Source organism: Symphalangus syndactylus, chromosome 20 (assembly GCF_028878055.3).
Source record: "Symphalangus syndactylus isolate Jambi chromosome 20, NHGRI_mSymSyn1-v2.1_pri, whole genome shotgun sequence".
Lineage (NCBI taxonomy): Eukaryota > Metazoa > Chordata > Mammalia > Primates > Hylobatidae > Symphalangus > Symphalangus syndactylus.
Genome location: NC_072442.2, coordinates 45,829,954 through 45,852,727, shown reverse-complemented (window position 1 = coordinate 45,852,727; position 22,774 = coordinate 45,829,954). Strand labels below are relative to the sequence as shown.

Sequence of the window (22,774 nt, the reverse complement as noted above, 5' to 3'; positions counted from 1 at the left end):
CCGCCCTGGCCCCTCCCCATTCCCGCCCCGCCCCGCCTCCTGCTGCCTCCTCCGACTCCCTCCCGCGCCGCTAAGTTTCTTCGCTCGCTGCCTCGCTCAGAGCCGGGGCCGGGCCAGAGCGGCGCCTCGCTGCCCTGTCCCCGCGTGCAGACCCCGGGCCCGGCCCCGGCCCCCCGCCAAGCCATGCTGTGCGGCCGCTGGAGGCGCTGCCGCCGCCCGCCCGAGGAGCCCCCGGTGGCCGCCCAGGTCGCAGCCCAAGTCGCGGCGCCGGTCGCTCTCCCGTCCCCGCCGACTCCCTCCGATGGCGGCACCAAGAGGCCCGGGCTGCGGGCGCTGAAGAAGATGGGTCAGTGACGGGCAGGGGGCGGTGGGGTGGGCGCGGACCGTTCCCAGGGGCCCAGTCTGGGGCGCTCCAGGGAGCAGTTCGTGGACTCCCCAGACTGCACGGGGCTGGGAGGCTATGGCTAGGGGCGGAGGGCCAGCTCCGTCTAGCCGGGGGTTGCACCTGGGGTCATCCGAGGGTCCCGGGGCGAGCCGGGCGCCCAGGATGTTCTTTGCTTCCCACCAGGGGGCGCTCGCGGGGCGTCTGGAGCGCGAATTCGGGCACGGGGCGCTGGTGGGGTCCCCAGGGAGAGTGGAGCGGGAGAGGGAGGCTTGGGGTGTCCCTCGTCCGGCTCCCCAGCGGTATCTAGGGTCTGCCAGGGTGTCTCGGGGTCTTGGCGGCCCTTAGGAAGGATGCGAGTTTACGGCTGGCCTCCGCAGAAGAGGCTGGCCTCCGCAGCAGCCCTCCAACCCGCGGCCCCACAGAGGCGGCCACAGCCACACTGCTGTGGCAGGACTGGTCTAACAGCCTACGTCCGAAAGCCAAGGCTCTCCTCTCAGATTTGGGGAAGTCAGTCGTGGAAAAGGAATGTAACTGTGGCTCACTGGAACATCACAGAGGCAGCTGGCACTGGGTGGGTTACACAGGTGGTGTCTTGCAATCTTCCTCGACTTCCTAGGTAGGAGGTGAATCCTCATTTCACAGGTGAGGAAACGGACTCAGAGACGGCAAGGAATTTGCCTGTGACCACACAGCCAACAAAGGGCAAAGTGTGACTGGCACCCTGGTGGTGCCCCACCACATGGGCCCTGGTACCCTCTCAGAGTCTGGGAAAAGTGGGACCCTCAGAGCAGTGGAGGGCTTGAATGAGAGGGTGTGTGCGAGAGTGTTGTCTGACGTGGAAAGGACCGTGCCACTGAAGTGCTGCGTTGGGCCTGCCATTGGTAGAATAGTCAGTGATGGAGAGGCTAGGTGTGGAACTCCGGAACAGAAGGACGAGGCTGCCAGGGACCCCGTGTAAAACTTGGGGCAGAATTCAGGGGTCCTGATTGCCAGTTTTGCCTTCTTGTTACCTTCACTCATTCCACCTGAGCGCTGACTATGTCTGGGCGCTGTGCCTGGCACTCTGGTTACTGAGACATAGGACACAGTCTCTACCCTGCCATCCATTCAACTGTGCATGCATTGGACAAGCACTTATGCAGTGCCCATGGTATGGTACTGTGGTACAAGCACTTGTGGAGTGCCTATGGTATGCTCCGCCCTGGGGCTCTTGTGTTAGAGAGCTGAGGTTCCAGCAGGGAGATCAGTCAGTGAAACAAAGGAACAGGACCTTGGGGGTGGGGGAACAGGGGGCAGCACATGAGGGGCTGGGGAGCCAGCAGGCCCTGGCTGGCCCCAGCTGAGGAAGACGGGAGTGGCAAAGGGGAGAGGCTGGGGGTGGGAGGAGCTCCTCCAGGCCCTCGCTGGAGAGTCATGGACTTTATCTGGAGGGCATCAGGAGCCCCAGAAAGGGCTTGGGCAGGAGTGAGTGTGGAGAGTGGGGGGCAGGTTGGACGAAGGCAGGGGAGAAACAGGGAGACCCAAGGAGGGAGGCTGAGGAGTTAGTTGGGCAAGGGGTGGGGACCAGACTTGGGGGACACCCAGGATGGACCCCAGAACTCCCAGGAGATAGACTGGGCTGGATTCTGTGATTGACGGGTGTCATTCTCTGGGCTAAGAAATGGTGTGGTTTGGGGATGACTGAGCATAGCCCTGGGAGTCAGCCCCGGCAGGGTCATGGGTGCTGCAGAAGGGCTGAGGGGAGGCCCCGTGTCCATTGGCCTCTTCATCCCACACGTTTGCTGAGCGCCATTAGTGGGCCAGAGTGCTGTGCCAGGGGCTGGGGCTACAGAGATGAGTAGCACAGAGCTTTGCCCTCAGGGAGTGCACAGTTTAGTGGGCAGAGTCACATGCAGACAAATAACTACAGCTGAGCCCGGGCCTCGGTACTCAACAGCTGAGTAAGGCTGCACAGGAGCTCTGGGCACCTCATCAAGGTGACACTCTCGGGAACTACATAGATATCAGAATGTCATCTAGGCCACCCTCATTCCTTACCACTGCCCTGTCCTGCTGAGTGACTGCAGAGAGAAGAATGTTGAGTCCGAGTCTGTTGGGAATGTCCCTTCCCCAGGCCATAGGGAGCCCAGGGACAGGGTGGAGAAGGAAACCCAGTCTTGGGGCCCAGCCCCTTGGGCCATCAGAGGCCAAGGCCTAGGCCTGTCACCCAGGTAGCCTCCCCCGCCTCGCTCTGCCCCTGCCATCACCACACCCCTTAGCCTAACAGAGAATAGATTTTATATCAAATCAGGTCAAGGGACTAGGGCAGGGAGTGGCTCAGAGGGGCCTGAGGAAGGAAAAACCTTCTAGGGCCACACTAGGGAGACCCAGATGAGTGGGGAAGGAGGAAGAAAACACCCCCACAGTGAGTGGGAGTCCTTTGTCCCCCTCCAGTCCCCTGCTCCTGGGCTGGGCTCTGCTGACGTGCAGGGAATCATTGAAGAGAGAGGAGCGCTAGAGCCCAGTGAGCACCCGCCATGCGCGAGGCACTGTGCTGAGCTTGCATCAGACCTGATCCTGCTTAATCCTCAGGCATCCCTGTGCGGGAGGTGCTGTCCTCATGTCACATTATAGACAGGAAGCTCAAGGCAGAGGGGTGAAATCACCGCCCAAGGCCACATGCCTGCCTGCTGCCAGAGCCTAGTTTTCCATGATGGCTCCCAGTGAATACTTTTTGTTGTTGCTGTTGTTGTTAGTTGTTTATGAGACAGGGTCTCATTCTGTCACCCAGGCTGGAGTGCAGTGGCACAGTCACAGCTCACTGCAACCTCAAATTCCTGAGCTCAAGTGATCCTCCCACCTCAGTCTCCCGAGTAGCTGGGACTCAGGAGACTGGGAGACTGGGTACCACCACATCCAGCTAATTTTGTTTCTATTTTTTGTAGAGTTGGGGTCTCACTGTGTTGTCCAGGCTGGTCTTGAACTCCTGGGCTAAAAGGATCCTCCTGCCTTGGATTCCCAAAGTGCCGGGATTACAGGTGTAAGCTACCATTCTTGGCTAGCCTGGTGAATACTAATGAACAATTTTGTCACTGTCCCAGGCGCTTTTCGCATATTATCTCATTTAATGCTCACACTAATATGAGGTAGGTGGTACCAGTAGCCTTCTCTTACAGATGAGGAAACTGAGACTCAGAGAGGTTTGGTAACTTGCCTAGGGTTCAAAGCTGGGAAGTAGCTGAGAGAAAATTTGAACCCAAGCAGTGTGGCCCAGAGTCCGTGCTTGTCACACAGCGACTGATAGAGAAGCTGATACCTGCAGGGGGCCTGCTGGCCTCTCCTCTCCCATGGGGGCCCTGCCAGTCCCCCAGGAGCGTCCTCACAGGGCTGCCAAATAAAATACAGAACACCTGGTTAAGTTTGGAATTCCGCTAAATGCGGAATTTGGAATGTATTTATACTAAAAAATTATTTTTTATCTGAATTTCACATTTAACGGGTGTCCTGGATTTTCTCTGGCAGCCCTGTGTCCCCAGAGCCCTGTGTGTGCCTGTGCCCTGATGCTCCGCCCCTGCCCCTCATCCTCCCCATGGGCAGAGGCCTGAGTGGGCAGAATCCTGCCCCCTTGCCTCCCCAGCCTACACACACTACCAAGTGCTCCTGAGCAAGAGGGCTCGGCCCATGGCCTGCCTGGGATGTCTTCCGCAGGGTAAGTGGCACTGCCGTGGGTGACTTGGCAGGTGAGGGTCTTCAGAACAACCCCCAGCCCTGGCAGATGCCTGGCCTGGGTGGTGGGTAAGCTGGGCGGCCCTCCAGTCTAAGCAGGGGCATGCTAGGTGGGACTAGGGGGCTGGCTCTGCCAGGCCTTGTGGTCCCCGTCACATCTTTCCCTGTCCCCTACCCTGACTTCTGCACCCAACCAGACTTCATGCCTGTTCTGACCCCACAGAAAAGGGTGCTGCCATCCCCCCCTTGCTGTGTCCGGCCCAGGGCCAAGGGACGCACCGCCTGCCTTTCCTGACTTTGTTGATTCTCCAAGGAATGTTATGGACTCTGGCGCCGAGCCCCCGCCAGGCTCCGGCCCTGGGTGTGGCAGCCAGCTGGGTCACGGGGGACAGGCTTGGTGCCTGAGGTGTGGAGGCTGCCTGCTGGTTAAAGGATTAGGGTGGGAGGGTCTCTGGGCCCCCTCGCCATTGTGTGTCCTCTCCTAGAATCTCACAGCCCCGGCCACCTGGAAACACTCTTTCTCTACTCCCTGCTCGGCCTTGGCCATGGCTGCTGGCTGTAGCAGTTCCCTGCATGAGTCGCATTCCTGTGGAGCCCTGTGTGCACCTCCCGAGTGCGAGCCGCCTGTTTCCCCCTGGCTGGCCCACCTTCCACCCTCTCCACCCATGAACCCTGTACACACACACACTCACACGCACACACTCACACACATTCACTCACACACACACACACAGTCTCTCTCACACGCACACACTCATACACATTCACTCACACTCATACACACACACACACTGTCTCTCACACGCACACACACACATTCACTCACACTCATACACACACACACAGTCTCTCTCACACACACACATACACATTCACTCACACTCATACACACACACACACACACACACTGTCTCTCACACGCACACACACACATTCACTCACACTCATACACACACACACACTGTCTCTCTCACACACACACACTCCCTGCCTATGCACACACCCCGCACACACCCTGCCCTGCATGCCACCCCTCCGGGACAAGCCAGGACAGAACTCCCACCCGCCCCGCCAGCAGCCCTCACGCCTGTCTCCACCGCACAGCCTCTGTATCCATCCCTGCCTGGGGGCGACCTGCACTGTCTTCAGCACACAGGGCTTGTCCTCTCTGAGCTCAGTGGTGCACCTGTGAAAAGGGTGGGATTTGGGGCCCCTTCCAGCGCTGACATGAGGTAGTTTCTGGTCCCTGGTCTTGGCTACCCTTACAGAACTGCTCAGGCCCCAGACCATCCACGCCCCAAACCACCCGGGCTGCAGGTGGAAGTTGAGAAACTGGGCCTGCCCTTTCCTCACCACGCCTGACCCCCCTCTGGAGGCTGAGATAAGCAGGCAGCTTGGGAAGGTGTCTGAGCCCCAGCTGACAACACCGAATTGGGCGGGAGATGCCGCTGTCCTGGTCTGGGGAAGGTACCAGCTGGAGGCCATGATACTAAGGGGACAGATGGATCAGAACTCATGGGTGCCTCTTCCCACCCGGGGCACTGACTCACTTCCCCAGAGCCCTGCCTCAGTTTCCTTCTTTGTGATCATTTGCTGAGCACGCACTATGGGCCAGGCCTAAACCAGGCTCCATGTGCTTGTGCCTGTTGTGGCCACACACAGCTGTTTGGGGTCAGACTCCCCCAACTTCCATCACGTTTCAGCCCCACCGGGTGCTGACCTGGCTGTCTGCCTCTTTAACAGCATTTTTGAGATATTAATTCACATACCTTATAATTTATCCATTGAAAGTACACAGTGCGGAGCACTTTGGGAGGCAGAGGCTATTGAATCACTTGAGGCCAGGAGTTTGAGACCAGCCTGGGCATCATAGTGAGACCCCAACTCTACAAAAAAGTTTAAAAATTATTCAGGCCTGGTAGTGCAAGTCTGTAGTCCCAGCTCCTCGGGAGGCTGAGGTAGGTGGATTGTTTGAGCCCAAGAGTTTGAGGCTGCTGCAGTGAGCCATTATTGTGCCACTGCACCCCAGTCTGGCTACAGAGCAAGACCCTGTCTCAGAAAAAAAAAAAAAAAGTATACAATGGTTTCCAGCATATTATATCATTAAACTTTAAAAATTATGGTAAAATAGGCCAGGTGCTGTGGCTCACGCCTGTAATCCTAGCACTTTGGGAGGCTGAGGTGAGTGGATCACTTGAGGTCAGGAGTTCGAGACCAGCCTGGCCAACATGGTGAACTCCCATCTCTACTAAAAATACAACAATTCGCTGGAAATCACTTGAACCCGGGAGGTGGGGGTTGCAGTGAGCTGAGATCGTGCCACTGCACTCCAGCCTGGGCAACAGAACGAGACTCTGTCTCAAAAAAAAAAGGCTGGGCGCAGTGGCTCATGCCTGTAATCCCAGCACTTTGGGAGGCTGAGGCGGGTGAATCATGAGGTCAGGAGATTGAGACCATCCTGGCTAACACGGTGAAACCCCGTCTCTACTAAAAAATACAAAAAAAATTAGCCAGGCGTGGTGGCGGGTGCCTGTAGTCCTAGCTACTCAGGAGGCTGAGGCAGGAGAATGGCGTGAACCCAGGAGGCGGAGCTTGCAGTGAGCCGAGTTTGTGCCACTGCACTCCAGCCTGGACGACAGAGCGAGACTCCATCTCAAAAAAAAAAAAAAAAAAAAAATATATATATATATGTTAAATATATATAATGAAATTGGCCATTGCAACCATTTTTAAGTGGTTAATTCACTGGCATTAAGTACATTCACACTGTGGTGCAACCATTACTGTTGCCTATTTCCAAAACTTTTTCATCATCCAAACAGAAACTAACCATCAAGCAGTAACTCTCCATTACCTCCCCATTCCAGCCCCTGGTACCCTCCCAGCTACTTTCTGTCTCTATGAACTTGCTGCTCTGGGTACCTCACATGGGTGGAATCACATAGTATTTGTCGTTTGGGGTCTAGCTGCTTTCACTTAGCATGATGTTTTCAAGGTTCATCCATATTGTAGCGTGCATCAGATTTCACTCCTTTACATGGCTAAATACTATTCCATTGTATTGATAAACCATATTTTGCTTATGCATTCATCTGTCTCATCTGTTTTTTGTTTGTTTTGTTTTGTTTTGTTTTGTTTGTTGAGACAGAGTCTTGCCCTGTCACCAAGGCTGGAGTATAGTGGCACAATCTCAGCTCGCTGCAACCTCTGCCTTCCGGGTTCAAGCATTCTCCTGCCTTAGCCACCCTAGTAGCTGAGATTACAGGCGTGGGCCACCATGCTAGGCTAATGTTTTGTATTTTTTGTAGAGACAGGGTTTCACCATGTTGGTCAGGCTGGTCTCGATCTCCTCACCTCAAATGATCCACATGCCTCAGCCTCCCAAAGTGCTGGGATTGCAGGTGTGAGCCACCATGCCCAGCTGATGTTTTATATTTTAAATAGAAACACGGTTTCACCATGTTGGTCAGGCTAGTCTCGAACTCCTGACCTCAAATGATCTGCCTGCTTCGGCCTTCCAAAGTACTGGGATTACAGGTGTGAGCCACCATGCCTGGCTAATGTTTTGTATTTTTTGTAGAGACAGGGTTTCACCATGTTGGTCAGGCTGGTCTCGAACTCCTGACCTCAAATGATCCGCCTGCCTTGGCCTCCAAAGGTGCTGGGATTACAGGCTTATCTGTTGATGAGCACTCAGGTTGTTTCTACCTTTTGGCTCTCGTTTGCCCTCATTTTCACTGCTATTATTTTGTGATTGTCTCCACCCACTCAGTCACCCGCCCAGCAGCTGCAGGATCAAGGCAGAGATGGTTCAAGTAGATACAAACCCCACGGGAACAGTAGGAGGTGGGCGGCTTGTGCACCTGCTCAGAGCAGGTAGGAACAAGGTCAAGGCGACATCTGTGGGTTTGGGCCTGGCAGGACCTATAAATGTCTACTGGGTGGCTGGACAGAGAGCCACGGTCCTCGCAGCATCACTGCCCCGGCCCTGAGCCCTCCCTCTGACCTTGCCTCCTTACCTCTGTTGGTCCTGCCCTTCCTGCTGGACACCCCAGTCCTCTCACTACCCCAGGGTTCAGAAGCATGAGCAGTGGGGAAACAGAAGCACCCACCCAGGGACTCAGCACCTGGCCCCCCTGGACTGCACCCTCCTTCTGTTTGGCTTTTCCATTGGGTGTGTGGTTGGGGGGCAGTGCCAGTTTGCGGGGCAGCCTGGAATGTCACCCCTTCCCCCAACAGGTTCCTGGGGAGCTGAGGGTAAGGGGCCAGGAGTAGGGGCCCCCTCCACTGGGAGCCTGCCCAAGTGGGGGCCCAGTCAGGCGTTCAGGCTGCCTGTGTTGATGGCCTGTTTGCAGAAGGCTCTGGACAGAGCAGGCCCCGGTGACTCACCCCCATTTCCGGCCTTAGTCACTCACCTCCCCCACACCCATGGGCTTGGCATCAGAGGGCCGGCCTAGGTAGGGGAGGCGGCCCCGGCTGCAGAGCCTGCTTGTCATGGCAACGAGCAGTCCCCTTTCCCATGGCCAAGGTGGTGTAGGAGGGTGTGCCTAAGTGTGGTGGCACTGCAGGCTCCCCCTGACCGTTCTGCCCTCACCCTGTCATTGCTCAGGATGGGACCATTTAGAGGCTACCTGGACCTGGTGGGTGGGGGGCTCTGGTGAGCCCCTCAGCCTGGCACGTGCCATGTACGCCCAGCTTTTTGTCTGGAAAAAGGAGGGTTCCACTTTCCCCTTCCTGACCAGGGGACACCGAGTGGGCATTCACTCAGAGGGCCACAGTCTAGACCCTGAGGGACCCTCTGGAGCTGTAAGGGCCACAGGCTGGCCCCAGAGAGGTTATGGCCTCTTAAGGAGGTGGATTTCTCCTCTTGCCTCTGAGACCCTGATTTTCAGCCATGGACAAAGTGGGTTTTAAAAATACAGATGCCCAGGCCCCATCCCACACCAGCTGGGTGAGATGCCCTGGGCTGTGGTGTCTGCAGCCTCTCCTGGGTAATTCCGATGCACAGCTAAGGTTGACAAACCCTGACCTGCGAGGCCTCTGCCCTGAACTCCAGACAGATGGGGCAGAGCTGGGGGTAGAATTCGCTTAGTCCCCCCATCTGCCCGTCTACCTGTCTGCCCCTTCAGTCAACACTAGCTGGTAGCCTGGCTCTGGGATGAGCACTGCGGTGAGGAGATAAGACCTCATTCTGCCCTCAGATTTATTAAAGTATATAGGCAGGTTTTGTGTTTTATTTTAATTAAAGCAAAAAGTGCTTAGTGGTCAGAGAGGGAGAATGCCCACTTGAGGACAAATCAAGGAAGGCTTCCTGGAGGAGGTGATATCTGAACTGGTCCTTCAAGGACTCAGGAGGAAGAGAAGGGAGAAGGATCCTACAAAAGGGTCCAAAAGAGGGTGAGAGGAGATGGTCCAGAGATATAGACTCAATTCCTTAGGTCAGAATTTGCAATTGGGCAAGCCAGGGCCTTGGGATCACAAAGCCAAACCCAGTATTAGGGGCTTGTCGAAATAAAGGGAGGAAGAGAGGCCCACTGTCATACTTCTTTTGGCCCGCACAGGGGTTATTGGTTTTTGTTTTTTTCAATTTGATTTCGTTGCCAACATTAGAATATGTGGAGGCTTCACACACGGATCTATACTCTGGTTCTCTGGAAACTCTGGGCCCTCATTCACTCCAGGCTGTGCCCCACCTCCAAAGGCCATGGACTCTCCGTTTACCCAGTTTCCCACCTCCTCTATTGTCCTCTGACTCAAAAATCTTTGGTTGTGACTCTCATTGAGGCATTGTAGAGCAGGGCGTGGCACTATCTGGACTGGGCATCACGTGTTCCAGGGGGCCAGAGCCAGGAAAGGGCCAAACCTCTCCGGGGCACAGTTCGGTCATGCTGCAGAAACCTCTGAATTTTGGATTTTGCAGCAGGTATGATTGTGGTCTCCATTTTATGGATGGAGAACATGAGGCTTAGTGCCAGGTTAGTACCACTGGGGCCATGTATTAAATAACTGGGAAGTGACAGAGTTGAGACTTACTCCCCAGACTTCTGAATTTAGGAGCACTAGAAGAGCCGTGCAGTGCAGGGCCCAAGGGCAGAGGCGCTGGACCCCGACCTCCAGAGCCCAAAGTGGCTTCTACCAATATGGAATTCTGACAACTTACTTAAGCTTCCCTGAGCCTCAGTTTCCTTGTCTGTTAGTACATGAGCAGGGCCTGCACACAGGAGATATTTATTTATTTATTTTTTAGAGACAGAGTCTCACTCTGTTGCCCAAGCTGGAGTGCAGTGGCTGGCGCAATCTTGGCTCACTGCAACCTCCGCCTCCCGGATTCAAGTGATTCTCATGCCTCAGCCTCCCATGCCTGGAGATCAACTGGGCAGGGCTGATCCTGGAGTCCTTGGCCTGTGACCCTGGAGCCAGGGTGGCCTCTGCTGTCCTCCTTGTCTTTGGGAAAGCAGAGGCAAGGTGCTTGGGTTACAGCAAGAGAGATCTAGGTTAGATGGTGAGACCTTCCTGATGGCTATGGTTTCACGTCAAGGGAAAAAGGCTATTGGTGGCAAATTCTGGACTTGAAGGCTGGAAGCCATGTGGTAGGGGATAGTGGCAGAAAGGGCAACTTTTTTTTTTTTTTTGTTAAGACGCAGTCTCACTCTGTTGCTTAGGCTGCAGTGCAGTGGCACCATCTTGGCTCATGGCAACCTCCGCCTCCTGGGTTCAAGCAATTCTCCTGCCTCAGCCTCCCGAGTAGCTGGGATTACAGGCATGTGCCACCACACCCAGCTAATTTTGTATTTTTAGTAGAGGTGGGGTTTCACCATGTTGGCCAGGCTGGTCTCGAACTCGCGACCTCGAGTGATCCACCCACCTGGGCCTCCCAAGTGCTGAGATTACAGGCGTGAGCCACTGCGCCCGGCCAGAAAGGGCAACCTTTAGTGAGGCCCGAGTCCCAGGCATTGTCCGAGGGCAGTTCCACACTGAGGGACTGCAGAGGCCGCTGCTTGGAAGGAAGGAGGGAGATGGGGTACGAGCAGGGGTTAGGGGGCGCTTAGGGCTCCAAAGCTTAAAGCCAAACCCAGTGCAGGAGGCTTCTTACAATCGGGGAGGAGGGGAGTCCTGCGAGGGGCAGGGAAGCTTACTGTGGGGCGAAGGCCTGGGTTTGGAGAGGCTGGAGGAAGGAGCAGCAGGTCCTAGCGGGGTAGGGCAGGGGAGCCTCTGGGCAGGGACGGCCTGACGCCCCGGGTCCTCCCGCCCCGGCAGGCCTGACGGAGGACGAGGACGTGCGCGCCATGCTGCGGGGCTCCCGGCTCCGCAAGATCCGCTCGCGCACGTGGCACAAGGAGCGACTGTACCGGCTGCAGGAGGACGGTCTGAGCGTGTGGTTCCAGCGGCGCATCCCGCGCGCGCCATCGCAGCACATCTGTGAGCGGCCGGGGAGCGCCGGGCGGGCAGGGAGGTGGGGACAGGCCCGGCCCTCCGCCCTGACCCGGCCCTCCTCTCAGTCTTCGTGCAGCACATCGAGGCGGTCCGCGAGGGCCACCAGTCCGAGGGCCTGCGGCGCTTCGGGGGTGCCTTCGCGCCGGCGCGCTGCCTCACCATCGCCTTCAAGGGCCGCCGCAAGAACCTGGACCTGGCGGCGCCCACGGCTGAGGAAGCGCAGCGCTGGGTGCGCGGTCTGACCAAGCTCCGCGCGCGCCTGGACGCCATGAGCCAGCGCGAGCGGCTAGACCAATATCCTGCCGGGGCTGGGACGGAGGGCCCCATCTTTGGAGAGCCGCCACGCCCAGGGGAGGCAGGGCCCCTGTCCTGAGGGCGCACAGTCTGGGTCAGAGACCTTGGTCTTCGAAACTGAGGGTGGGGACACGCGCCCTGGCTAGGCCCAAGCTCCCACCAGGAGGGGTGGCGCGGCCCCTCCTTCAGGGAGGCCTGAGGCCTTCTGAGGGTGGAGACAGGTAAGCCCCAGGCCTGCGGAGGACTTTGGTAAGCCCCAGTCCTGCGGAGGAGACGCTGCTACCGTGCTCGGGTAGTCCACAAGCCAAGGGGAAAGTATAGCCCCTAAACTGGGGAGCCCCCAGACCCAGGTGGGGGTGACTTACCGGCCAGTTACCTGGGGGATGGGGGCAGCCTGGCGTGTTGCTGTTATTTCCTGAGCACCCACACCTGGATCCATTCCTATCTGCACCGGGCTGACTCCAACCAGGACAGCAAGATGAGCTTCAAGGAGATCAAGAGCCTGCTGAGAATGGTCAACGTGGACATGAACGACATGTACGCCTACCTCCTCTTCAAGGTGGGCTTCCGCCCTGAACCCCGGCCCCTGGCTCTGCCATCACTCTGACCTCTGCCTGCCCCCAGCCATCTGAGTCATCAGCTCCCCTGCCCTCTCCACCTGCAGCTTTTTTGGAGTGAGCAGCCTTTCCCTGCACAAAGGCAACATCTGGGTTTAGTTAGCCTTTTGCCTCCCCTGAGGCCACTGGGCCAGGAAGGGAGTGGGGAGCCAGGGCCCAGAACTTTCCTCACCCTCAGTTCCTACCCCTCCAAAGTGAGCAGCAAAGCTGTTTTCATTTCCCTGAGTCTGCAGGGCACCTTTTGCACGTGGGGGCACAGGCAGGAGCCAGGATACAGGCGTGCATGTGCACAGGTACACGTGTGCACCCTTCTGCACGCAGACCCTCCACTGTGGCACGTGTTGGCACCTCATGCATGGGAGCACAGGGGCACACAGGAGTGGGCTCTGCAGCTATGGCCCAGCTGGAGCCCATGGCAGACCTCTGTGTGCATGTGGACGGTGGGACCCACCTGTGACCCCGAAAGACAGGAGAGCCCATGGCAGCTGGACCCCTGGGCCACAGCTTCACAGGGATGCTCCATGAATTCTCATTGACTTGTTCAATGACCCTGGGTGTGAATATGTGCGTGTCAGTATAGTAACGTGTCCACCTAGGGGAGTGTGAGGACCCAAGGGCCCTGTCTTGGCCCAGGGTCACCATTTTTCCTTCCACATCTTGATTCTTGGGGTAGGTTATGGTGCAGAGGGGCAGACACTGAACCAGAGACACCTTCTTTAAAGTCCAGCCCTGCTGGCCAGGCTCAGTGGCTCACCCCTGTCATCCCAGCACTTTGGGAGGCCTAGGCGGGAGGATTGCTTGAAGCCAGGAGTTTGAGATCAGCTTGGGCAACATAGCAAGACCCCATCTCTACAAAAAATACAAAAATTAGCCAGGTGCAGTGGTGCACACCAGTGGTCCCAGCTGTCCAGCTATTTGGAAGGCTGAGGTGGGAGGATCACTTGAGATCACGCCTTGGAAGCTGCAGTGAGCTATGATCATGCCACTGCGCTCCAGCCTGGGTAACAGAGCAAGACCAAACAAACAAACAAAAAACCTAAAAAACAAACCCAAAAATCCTGCCCTGCAGTTACCAGCTGTGTGAGCTAGAGTCACAAGTCTTACTCTGTTTTCCACCTGTGAAATGGGGAACATTGCCTTCTCAGATGTGGTAGATGACAGATGGGTCAAAGGGGCCAGGTTTCCTGGAGCGTCCGCCTCCTCTGAGCTTCTCCTGTTGCTCCCCAGGAGTGTGACCACTCCAACAATGACCGTCTAGAGGGGGCTGAGATCGAGGAGTTCCTGCGGCGGCTGCTGAAGCGGCCAGAGCTGGAGGAGATCTTCCATCAGTACTCGGGCGAGGACCGCGTGCTGAGTGCCCCTGAGCTGCTGGAGTTCCTGGAGGACCAGGGCGAGGAGGGCGCCACACTGGCCCGCGCCCAGCAGCTCATTCAGACCTACGAGCTCAACGAGACAGGTGGGGGGGGGTGGCACGGCCAGGTCATGGCACCTGACAGAGCTGTGTTCCCAGCTAAGCGGGTTCTGCTGCGGGCTGGCGCGGGCACCATCTCGGGCAGGTTACCTCGCCTCCTCCAGACTCAGCTTCCACATGTGTAAAATGGCACAACAGTGCATCTTCCTCCCAGGGGCTGGTGGAAGGTTAAGTGGCATGACTTACGTGGAGTCTAGTCAGTAGATTGTCTAGCCATTATTCCTAAGTTGAGTGGGCCTTGGGGGCATTGGAAGCTGGACATGGGGGATCCCCATGTGGCCTGATGCCCTCTCCTGCCACCCCTGCAGCCAAGCAGCATGAGCTGATGACACTGGATGGCTTCATGATGTACCTGTTGTCGCCGGAGGGGGCTGCCTTGGACAACACCCACACGTGTGTGTTCCAGGACATGAACCAGCCCCTCGCCCACTACTTCATCTCTTCCTCCCACAACACCTATCTGACCGACTCCCAGATCGGGGGGCCCAGCAGCACCGAGGCCTACGTTAGGTACTGTAGCAGGGGATGAATGTTTCCGGGAGCCCCACCTGGGGAGAGACATGGGGCTGGCTTCCTGGGGCCTTCCTGGCCCAGCCTGCCTACTGCCCTGCTCTGTGGCACTCTCACAACACCTTGCCCATCCACCCATCTGTCCACCCACAGGGCCTTTGCCCAGGGATGCCGCTGCGTGGAGCTGGACTGCTGGGAGGGGCCAGGAGGGGAACCCGTCATCTATCACGGCCATACCCTCACCTCCAAGATTCTCTTCCGGGACGTGGTCCAAGCCGTGCGCGACCATGCCTTCACGGTGAGCCCATGGGATGCCCAGCCCCAGCCCCACAGCCTTCCCAATGACCTCCATCTGCACTCACATGCCAGCTGCCCTCCATCCTTCCAGAGGAAACCCTTGCCCAGAGAATCATTCATTCACCAAGTGCTGCTGGGATAAGTGGCCAATGGGGTGGCATAAAGCTGAACGAGATGCCACCCTCATATTTAGGAAATATATTCCCTCTCTCATATTTGGGAAATGTCCTAAAAGTCACAGAGTTTCCAGAAGAAAACCTTTGGGGGAGGGAAGGACATTTTAATCATGACTTCCAAAGAATAAATAAGCCGTAAGAGAAGCTCACCAGTGGCATCTGCATAAACACTGCAACTTCAGTCACAGTGTGCAAATCTTCCCATCAGCAAATGATGGGAGGAGAGTTTTCCACATCACTGACATGGTCAATGTCATTCACATGTAAAAAGCATTTATGGGACCAGGTGTGGTTGCTCACACCTGTATTCCCAGCACTCTGGGAGGCTGACATGAGGATCACTTGAGGCCAGGAATTCCAGACCAGCCTGAGCAAATAGCTACATCCTGTCTCAACAAAAATAAAAATTAGCTGAGCATGGGGGCATGTGCCTGTAGGCTGAGTTACTCAGGAGGCTGAGGTGGGAGGATCACTTGAGCCCAGGACTGGAGAACACAGGGAGACTAACTGTGCCACTGCACTTCAGCCTGGGTGATGGAGAGAGACCAAAGCATAAACAACAACGACAACAACAAATCGGCCGGGCTTGTTGGCTCACACCTGTCATCCCAGCACTTTGGGAGGCTGAGGTGGGCAGATCACCTGAGGTTGGGAGTTTGAGACCAGCCTGACCAACATGGTGAAACCCCATCTCTACTAAAAATACAAAAATTAGCCGGGCGTGGTGGCGGGCACCTGTAATCCCAGCTACTCAGGAGGCTGAGGCAGGGAGAATCGCCTGAACCCGGGAGATGGAGTTGTAGTGAGCTGAGATTGCACCACTGTACTCCAGCATGGGCGACAGAGCAACACTCCATCTCAAAGAAAAAAGAAAATCATTCCTGCAGCTGCCCTCAGCCTCCCGGACAGTCTCCCGCTTCCCTGGGTTCTCCAGAGCCCTGCCTTTGCCTACCTGTCCTGAAGGGTCTGGGAGCCAGATGTTGGGAGATACTGGCAGAGGGAGGGGCGTGGCTCTGAGCCGCTGCCCTTCCCCCCACAGCTGTCCCCCTACCCTGTCATCCTATCCCTGGAGAACCACTGCGGGCTGGAGCAGCAGGCTGCCATGGCCCGCCACCTCCGCACCATCCTGGGGGACATGCTGGTGACACAGGCGCTGGACTCCCCAAATCCCGAGGAGCTGCCGTCCCCAGAGGTGACGCCCCCCAGCCCCTAGCCTGGGTGAAGGGAGGTCTGGTGGGAGTCTGCCTCCCCGCACTGGTCGTGCCACCTCTTGGCTCAGGACCCCTCACCTCTCGCTGCCTTAACTTTTCTCTGTTCCTCTGTTCATTTGGGGTCTGCCATCCCCTGGTCTTGTCCTTCTGCTGCCCTCTGGCTCTCCATTCTTGACTAGACCCCCCCACACACACACCCTCTTCTGTAACCTGGCTTTGCCCTGCTGGCCCTGTGTCCCTGCCGGTAGAGTCCTGCAGGCTCTGCCATTCCCACCTGCAAGGCCCCGCTTGACACTTTCTCCACCTGAAAGTCCCTTCTCGGCCATCCACACTTGCCAAGCGTCACCTGCTTAGAATTCAGCTCGACTTCAGCTGCCTCTTCCTGTGGCCTTATCCACTTCTCCAACTCTCGGGCCCGAGGCGGCCTCCTGCTCTCCCCCAGACACCAGAGCGCGTCCTTGGCCCTCTCCAGACATTTATCCTGTCGGGCTCCTTGAGAAAACTCTCCTCCTACTTCCAATCCCCAACATGCAGGCAGGGTTGACTCACCCTTGTGTGTGTGTGAGACGTGATTTTTGTTATTAGTATGAAAATCACACCCATATGGTAAAAGAAAACTGAGCTGTACTAAGGGATGCGATGAACGGTGCTCCCCTCCCTCCACTGACCTGTCCTCTTTCACAAGAAGTAACCATCTCCAACTTTCTTGCGTGTCCTTCGAGAATTTCCTCACACACATTACCTGTGTACATACGTGTACTGTCTTCTCTTTTAAATGGTACCAAAAAAGGATCGTGTGATTCCAGGTTGTAGCCTCACTTCTTCCACATAAGATCTTTTTTGAAGAGGGCCCCTTCCCTTTCAGTCCTGAGCTGTCACGTGCATTGTAGTGGCTGGTGTGTATATTCTGATGTTGAGGGATCTTATTAAGTATCCCTTCCTGATGGCCTCCTAGGCCGTTCTCCACTCTTTCCTATTAGAAACATCACTCACCTCTGTGTTTCCTTTCCTGCCTCCCACCCCTAGCCAGCCCCTCACATGGTGGTGGTTGAATAACTGACTGACCAGCTGCCACAGGGGCGAGAAGGCCTAACCCTTCATCCTCCACGTTGGCCCCCACAGCAGCTAAAGGGCCGGGTCCTGGTGAAGGGAAAGAAGCTGCCTGCTGCTCGGAGCGAGGATGGCCGGGCTCTGTCAGATCGGGAGGAGGAGGAGGAGGATGACGAGGAGGAAGAAGAGGAGGTGGAGGCTGCAGCGCAGAGGCGGCTGGTGAGAACTCGGATGGGTGGGGTGGGGAAGGGGGGGATGTGGGAGGACGGGTGTAGGAAGCGGGGGCCAGCTGATCCCCGCTGAGGCTGGTCTCCTAGGCCAAGCAGATCTCCCCAGAGCTGTCAGCCCTGGCCGTGTACTGCCACGCTACCCGCCTGCGGACCCTGCACCCTGCCCCCAACGCCCTGCAGCCCTGCCAGGTCAGCTCCCTCAGCGAGCGCAAAGCCAAGAAACTCATTCGGGAGGCAGGTAGGAGCTGGGGCACAGTCTGGGGGCGAGAGGGTGACAGGCCTCCTGAAGGGAGTCTGGAAAGGAGTTGAGGGGGCTTTGGGGGACGGTAAAGAGGTCAAGAGGACCCTAAAGAGGGGCTGGGCTGAGGGAATGAGGGCCCTGCACATGCCAGGGTGGATGGAGGGGAGAGGCACGCTGAGGGCTGCCTGCTGTCTGCCTTCAGAGCCTTGTGGTGGGGCCGGCCATAGAGGGTAATGGGTCAGGCTGGGCTGGGGGCTGGGGGAGCCCAGCAGCTGCTGCGACACTGGGGAGGAATTCCTGGGGCAGGTGATGCTGCGAGGACACATCACCTGGAGGACTAGGAAGCAGCCAGGTGAAGAGGGGGGAGAGCTTTCCAGACAAGAGGGACAGGTTGTTGAAGGCCTGGGGGCTTGGCCTGGAGAAGAGTTCCAGGAACCGCAGTGGAGCTGGAGGGCTGTGGGCATTCAATGCACTTGGTTGGAACTTTGTCAGGAGCAGGGAATTGGGGGCTGGGGATTCGGGGCCAGGCTGTGTGGCTGGAGGGGGTCCCTGCAGCCTCCTCAGTGAGCTCCCCTCTCACCCTAGGTCACAAGAGAGTGAGGAGCGGGGGCAGGGCGAGCTGGGGACAGGCTTGGGCTCTGTTCCCTGGAGGTGTCAGGCCGGGGCTTTGGGTGAGGGACCCCCGGAGTCTGTCACAGTCTCACCCCAACTCTGCCCCAGGGAACAGCTTCGTCAGGCACAATGCCCGCCAGCTGACCCGCGTGTACCCGCTGGGGCTGCGGATGAACTCAGCCAACTACAGTCCCCAGGAGATGTGGAACTCAGGCTGTCAGCTGGGTAAGTGGGGGGCCACAGGAACGGGAGCAGGCGGGGTGCCACAGTGTGGGGGAGGCCTCAGCAGTGAGGGGCCCACACAGCCTTCCAGACGGTGGAAACACGCATTTTGTTGATTATTTTTAAAGTTGCCAGCAATGTAGGTGGGAAAATCAAATCAGGCTCATTTGTTCTTGTCAGTGTACAGGTCTCGCATTTTTATGATGGTAGAAATTAAAACCTCCATTCCCATGTTCCCCCGGACACACACAACCCCCACACACCTGGCAGTCCCGCTAAGTCAACACTGACAAGGGTGTCCTCTGGGGGATGCTGAGCACCACCAAAGGAGGGCTGTATTGTCTCCTTGGGGTAAGGATGGAAACCCCAGGCTTCCTCAGACCACTGGCTCTGACCCAAGCCTGGCCCTGAGGGTGGTGGCTTTTTCAGCACCTTCCACCCCAGCTTTGAGGGATCCCAGGGCAGAAGTACAGGTGACAGTGGGGGCTGGGTCCATGACCCCCTCCCCTAAAGTCATGGTGGGGGCAGAGCAGCACTAAGCAGACAGTGGGACCCCAGGCCCTTTGTAGGGAGGAATGCAGTCCCCTGAAACTGAGTAGTGAGAACAGGGCCGCTAAGAGCCCCTGCTCTGACTCTGCTGTGTCCACAGTGGCCTTGAACTTCCAGACGCCAGGCTACGAGATGGACCTCAATGCCGGGCGCTTCCTGGTCAATGGGCAGTGTGGCTATGTCCTGAAACCTGCCTGCCTGCGGCAACCTGACTCGACCTTTGACCCTGAGTACCCGGGACCTCCCAGAACCACTCTCAGCATCCAGGTCAGCAGGCTGGAACGGGCCCCAACCTGGGGTCAGACTGGTTCTGGAGAGGCTCTTTGTGAGGTGGAGGAAGGCAAGGGAGGCTGGGGACATGCTGCAAGTGAGGGTGGGGTAAGCTTGAGGCCCATGAGGGGATGGCCAAGGTGGGCGTGGGCCCCAGCCACTCCCTCCCTCACCCAACAGGTGCTGACGGCACAGCAGCTGCCCAAGCTGAATGCCGAGAAGCCACACTCCATTGTGGACCCCCTAGTGCGCGTTGAGATCCATGGGGTGCCTGCAGACTGTGCCCGGCAGGAGACTGACTACGTGCTCAACAATGGTGGGCGGCTGCTGGCAGAAGTGGGGTGGGGGGAGATGGCAGAGAGCTAAGGGTGATGCAGGGTGGGTCCTGGGGCCCCTGGGCTCTGACTGCCACCCCTGTGCCCTAGGCTTCAACCCCCGCTGGAGGCAGACCCTGCAGTTCCAGCTGCGGGCTCCAGAGCTGGCACTGGTCCGGTTTGTGGTGGAAGATTATGATGCCACCTCCCCCAATGACTTTGTGGGCCAGTTTACACTGCCTCTTAGCAGCCTAAAGCAAGGTTGGTGGAGGCTGGTGGGGATGGAGAGGGATGTGGGTCCAGGCCCTGCAGACCCTGTTCACCTTTGTGCCTCGAATTTCCTGCCCTGAAGCAGGCCCGGGCTGGGCCAGACCCCCGGGGTGCACAGAGGACCTGAGGCCTGGCTGTCCTCCCTACAGGGTACCGCCACATACACCTGCTTTCCAAGGACGGGGCCTCACTGTCACCAGCCACGCTCTTCATCCAAATCCGCATGCAGCGCTCCTGAGGGCCCAGCTCACTTGCCCTGGGGTTTGCGAGTGCCAGTCCACATCCCCTGCAGAGCCCTCTCCTCCCCTGGAGTCAGGTGGTGGGAGTACCAGCCCCCCAGCCCACCCACTTGGCTCACTCAGCCCATTCACCAGGCGCTGGTCTCACCTGGGTGCTGAGGGCTGCCTGGGCCCCTCCTGAAGAATAGAAAGCTGTTCATGTGACTTCAGTGAGCTCCAACCCTGGGGCCCTGAGATGGCCCCAGCTCCTCTTGTTCTCAGCCCACCCCTCATTGTGACTTATGAGGAGCCAAGCCTGTTGCTGCCAGGAGACTTGGGGAGCAGGACACTTGTGGGCCCTCAGTTCCCCTCTGTCCTCCCATGGGCCATCCCAGCCTCCTTCCCCTAGAGGAGCGCAGTCACTCCACTTGGCCCCCACCCGGGGCTTAGCCCCTAAGCCCTCTTTTACCCCAGGCCTTCCTGGACTCCTCCCTCCAGCTCCAGAACCTGAGCTCCCCTTCCCTTCTCAAAGCAAGAAGGGAGCGCTGAGGTATGAAGCCCTGGGGAAACTGACGGTAGGTTTTGGTTTTTATTTTTGAGACAGGGTCTCGCTCTGTCGCCCAGGCTGGAGTGCAATGTTGCAATCACGGCTCACTGCAGCTTTGAACTCCCAGGCTCAAGCGATCCTCCCATCCCAGCCTCCTGAGTAGCTGGGACTACAGGCACAGGCCACCAAACCTGGCTAATTTTTAAATTTAATGTAGAGACGGGGGGGGGGGTCTCCCTATGTTGCCCAGGCTGGTCTCGAGCTCCTGACCTCAAGTGATCCTCCTGCCCCAGCATTCCAAAGTGCTGGGATTACAGGTGTGAGCCACTGCCCGGCCTGGCCGTAGGTTTGTAACTGTTTCATAGAAGAGCCCTGGAGAAGACAGTAGAATGAGCCTATCTAGTTTAAAAAATAAAGAAGCACGTTTATTTCACCACCGCCATTCCCTGAGCACCTCTATGCTGCCACCCCCACAGGCCTATGAGGAGGGACAGAGCTGGATGAGTTCCTTGGGCCTCTCCCCTCAACAGGGCATGGACTTGTCTAAGACAGCCAGGGGGTGGCAGCAGGAGATGCCACAGCTCTAAATAGCGCGACCCCCCTGCTCCTGGCTTAAAGCTGCTGCGAGTATCACAAGACTGTCTGAGGATGCCAATTCACAAGGTCAGCACCTCCCCACAACACACACACACACACACACACACACACACACACAGAGGGGCCTTGAATGAGGAGGGGACAGGAGTCTGAGGGACCCTCAGACTGCCACTCTCCAGGCTTGGCTGGGCTCAAGGCCCCTGTCTGCTCAGTAGGGCAAATCCCAAGGACATGGGCTTCCCTTCCTCCAGCCAGCCTTTTACACAAAGGCTGGAAACGCTGCTTGGGCCGCCTCTATAGAAATGCTGGGAGAGTGCACTGGACACTAGGCGACAGAATCTGGAGAAAATCCTGCACCCGCCCCTGCCAGCAGGGTGAAATGTGGAGGCCTGGTGTTTTAGGTTCTGCCAGGCAACAGTGCCGGCACTGGACAAGGGCAGAACTTGACATTAGTCCCCAGAGGGTGGCCTGGAACTGGGCTGGGATAGGCCTTGAACTGGCCCCAAGCCCTGCAGAAACCAAAACACAGGGCTGGGGCAGACTCCACCTTCTAGCAACTCCAAGAACTGATGCAGAAAGTGGCAGTGTCCCCCGCTCCTTCATGCTGGGAGTGGTGTTTGGCTCAGGTGAATTTGTGTGTCTGAAAGAGGATCGTCAGAATCAAAAGGCCCCAGAAGGAATGGGCCGGGCCGGGCCAGGCGGGCCAGGCAGCCCAGGCATCTGGCACTCAGGGCTGTCAGAGGGTCAGGCTGCCAAACTGCAGCCTCAGGATGGGAGGCACAGTGAGGCTAAGTCCAGCTTTAGCAAATGAAGAGCTATTAGCATTGGCCAGCCCCTGCAGAGCCAGGTCTGGCCAGAGGCTGGCTGGGGGGTCTGGGTCAGGTGAGCACTAGACCCAGGGCTGAGTGCCCATCCTGCTTGGCTTCTCTGGTTTCGTATCTGGTACCAAGAGGAAGGGGTGAAGGCCAGGATGAGGGCCCAACACTGAGAAGGCTGCCTTGAAAGGGCAAGAGTCTTTTTTTTTTATTTGAGACAAAGTCTTGCTCGTCCCCCAGGATGGAGTGCAATGGCGTGATCTCGGCTCACTGCAACCTCTGCCTCCCGGGTTCAAGCGATTCTCTTGCCTCAGCCTCCGGAGTAGCTGGGATTACAGGCGCCTGCCACCACACCCAGCTAATTTTTGTATTTTTAGTAGAGATGGGGTTTCACCATGTTGGCCAGTCTGGTCTCGAACTCCTGACCTCAGGTGATCCACCCGCCTTGGCCTCCCAAAGTGCTGGGATTACAGGCGTGAGCCACTGCACCCAGCCAAAAGGGCAAGAGTCTTTAAGGAAGTGAACTGGGAAGCGGAAGCAAGGGAGAAATCACAGGTTTTTTTTTGAGACGGAGTCTCCCTCTGTCGCCTAGGCTGGAGTGCAGTGGCAAGACCTTGGCTCACTGCAAGCTCCGCCTCCCGGGTTCACGCCATTCTCCTGCCTCAGCCTCCCAAGTAGTTGGGACTACAGGCGCCCACCACCACGCCCAGCTAATTTTTTATATTTTTAGTAGAGATGG

At 57.3% G+C, this 22,774-nt stretch overlaps 1 protein-coding gene across 3 annotated transcripts; it reads left to right on the top strand.

The window, feature by feature from the left end:
• The first annotated feature begins 49 nt into the window (after positions 1-49).
• On the top strand, positions 50-21,056 carry PLCD3 (phospholipase C delta 3). Of its 3 annotated transcripts, XM_063629235.1 has the most exons (16): positions 252-346; positions 3,310-3,404; positions 11,348-11,509; positions 11,590-11,818; positions 12,248-12,377; positions 13,663-13,891; positions 14,215-14,416; positions 14,570-14,714; positions 15,929-16,081; positions 17,223-17,369; positions 17,468-17,618; positions 18,342-18,458; positions 19,105-19,271; positions 19,455-19,590; positions 19,700-19,849; positions 20,008-21,056. In XM_063629235.1, exons 3-16 carry the CDS (start codon positions 11,377-11,379, stop codon positions 20,094-20,096), a joined length of 2,178 nt encoding a protein of 725 aa, XP_063485305.1. In that variant the 5' UTR covers positions 252-346; positions 3,310-3,404; positions 11,348-11,376; the 3' UTR covers positions 20,097-21,056. The 3 variants fall into 3 exon arrangements, with proteins under 3 accessions (XP_055113686.2, XP_055113684.2, XP_063485305.1); XM_055257709.2 differs by lacking the exon at positions 3,310-3,404 and having other exon boundaries at positions 174-346; XM_055257711.2 differs by lacking the exons at positions 3,310-3,404; positions 19,700-19,849 and having other exon boundaries at positions 50-346.
• The last annotated feature ends 1,718 nt before the right edge of the window (positions 21,057-22,774 follow it).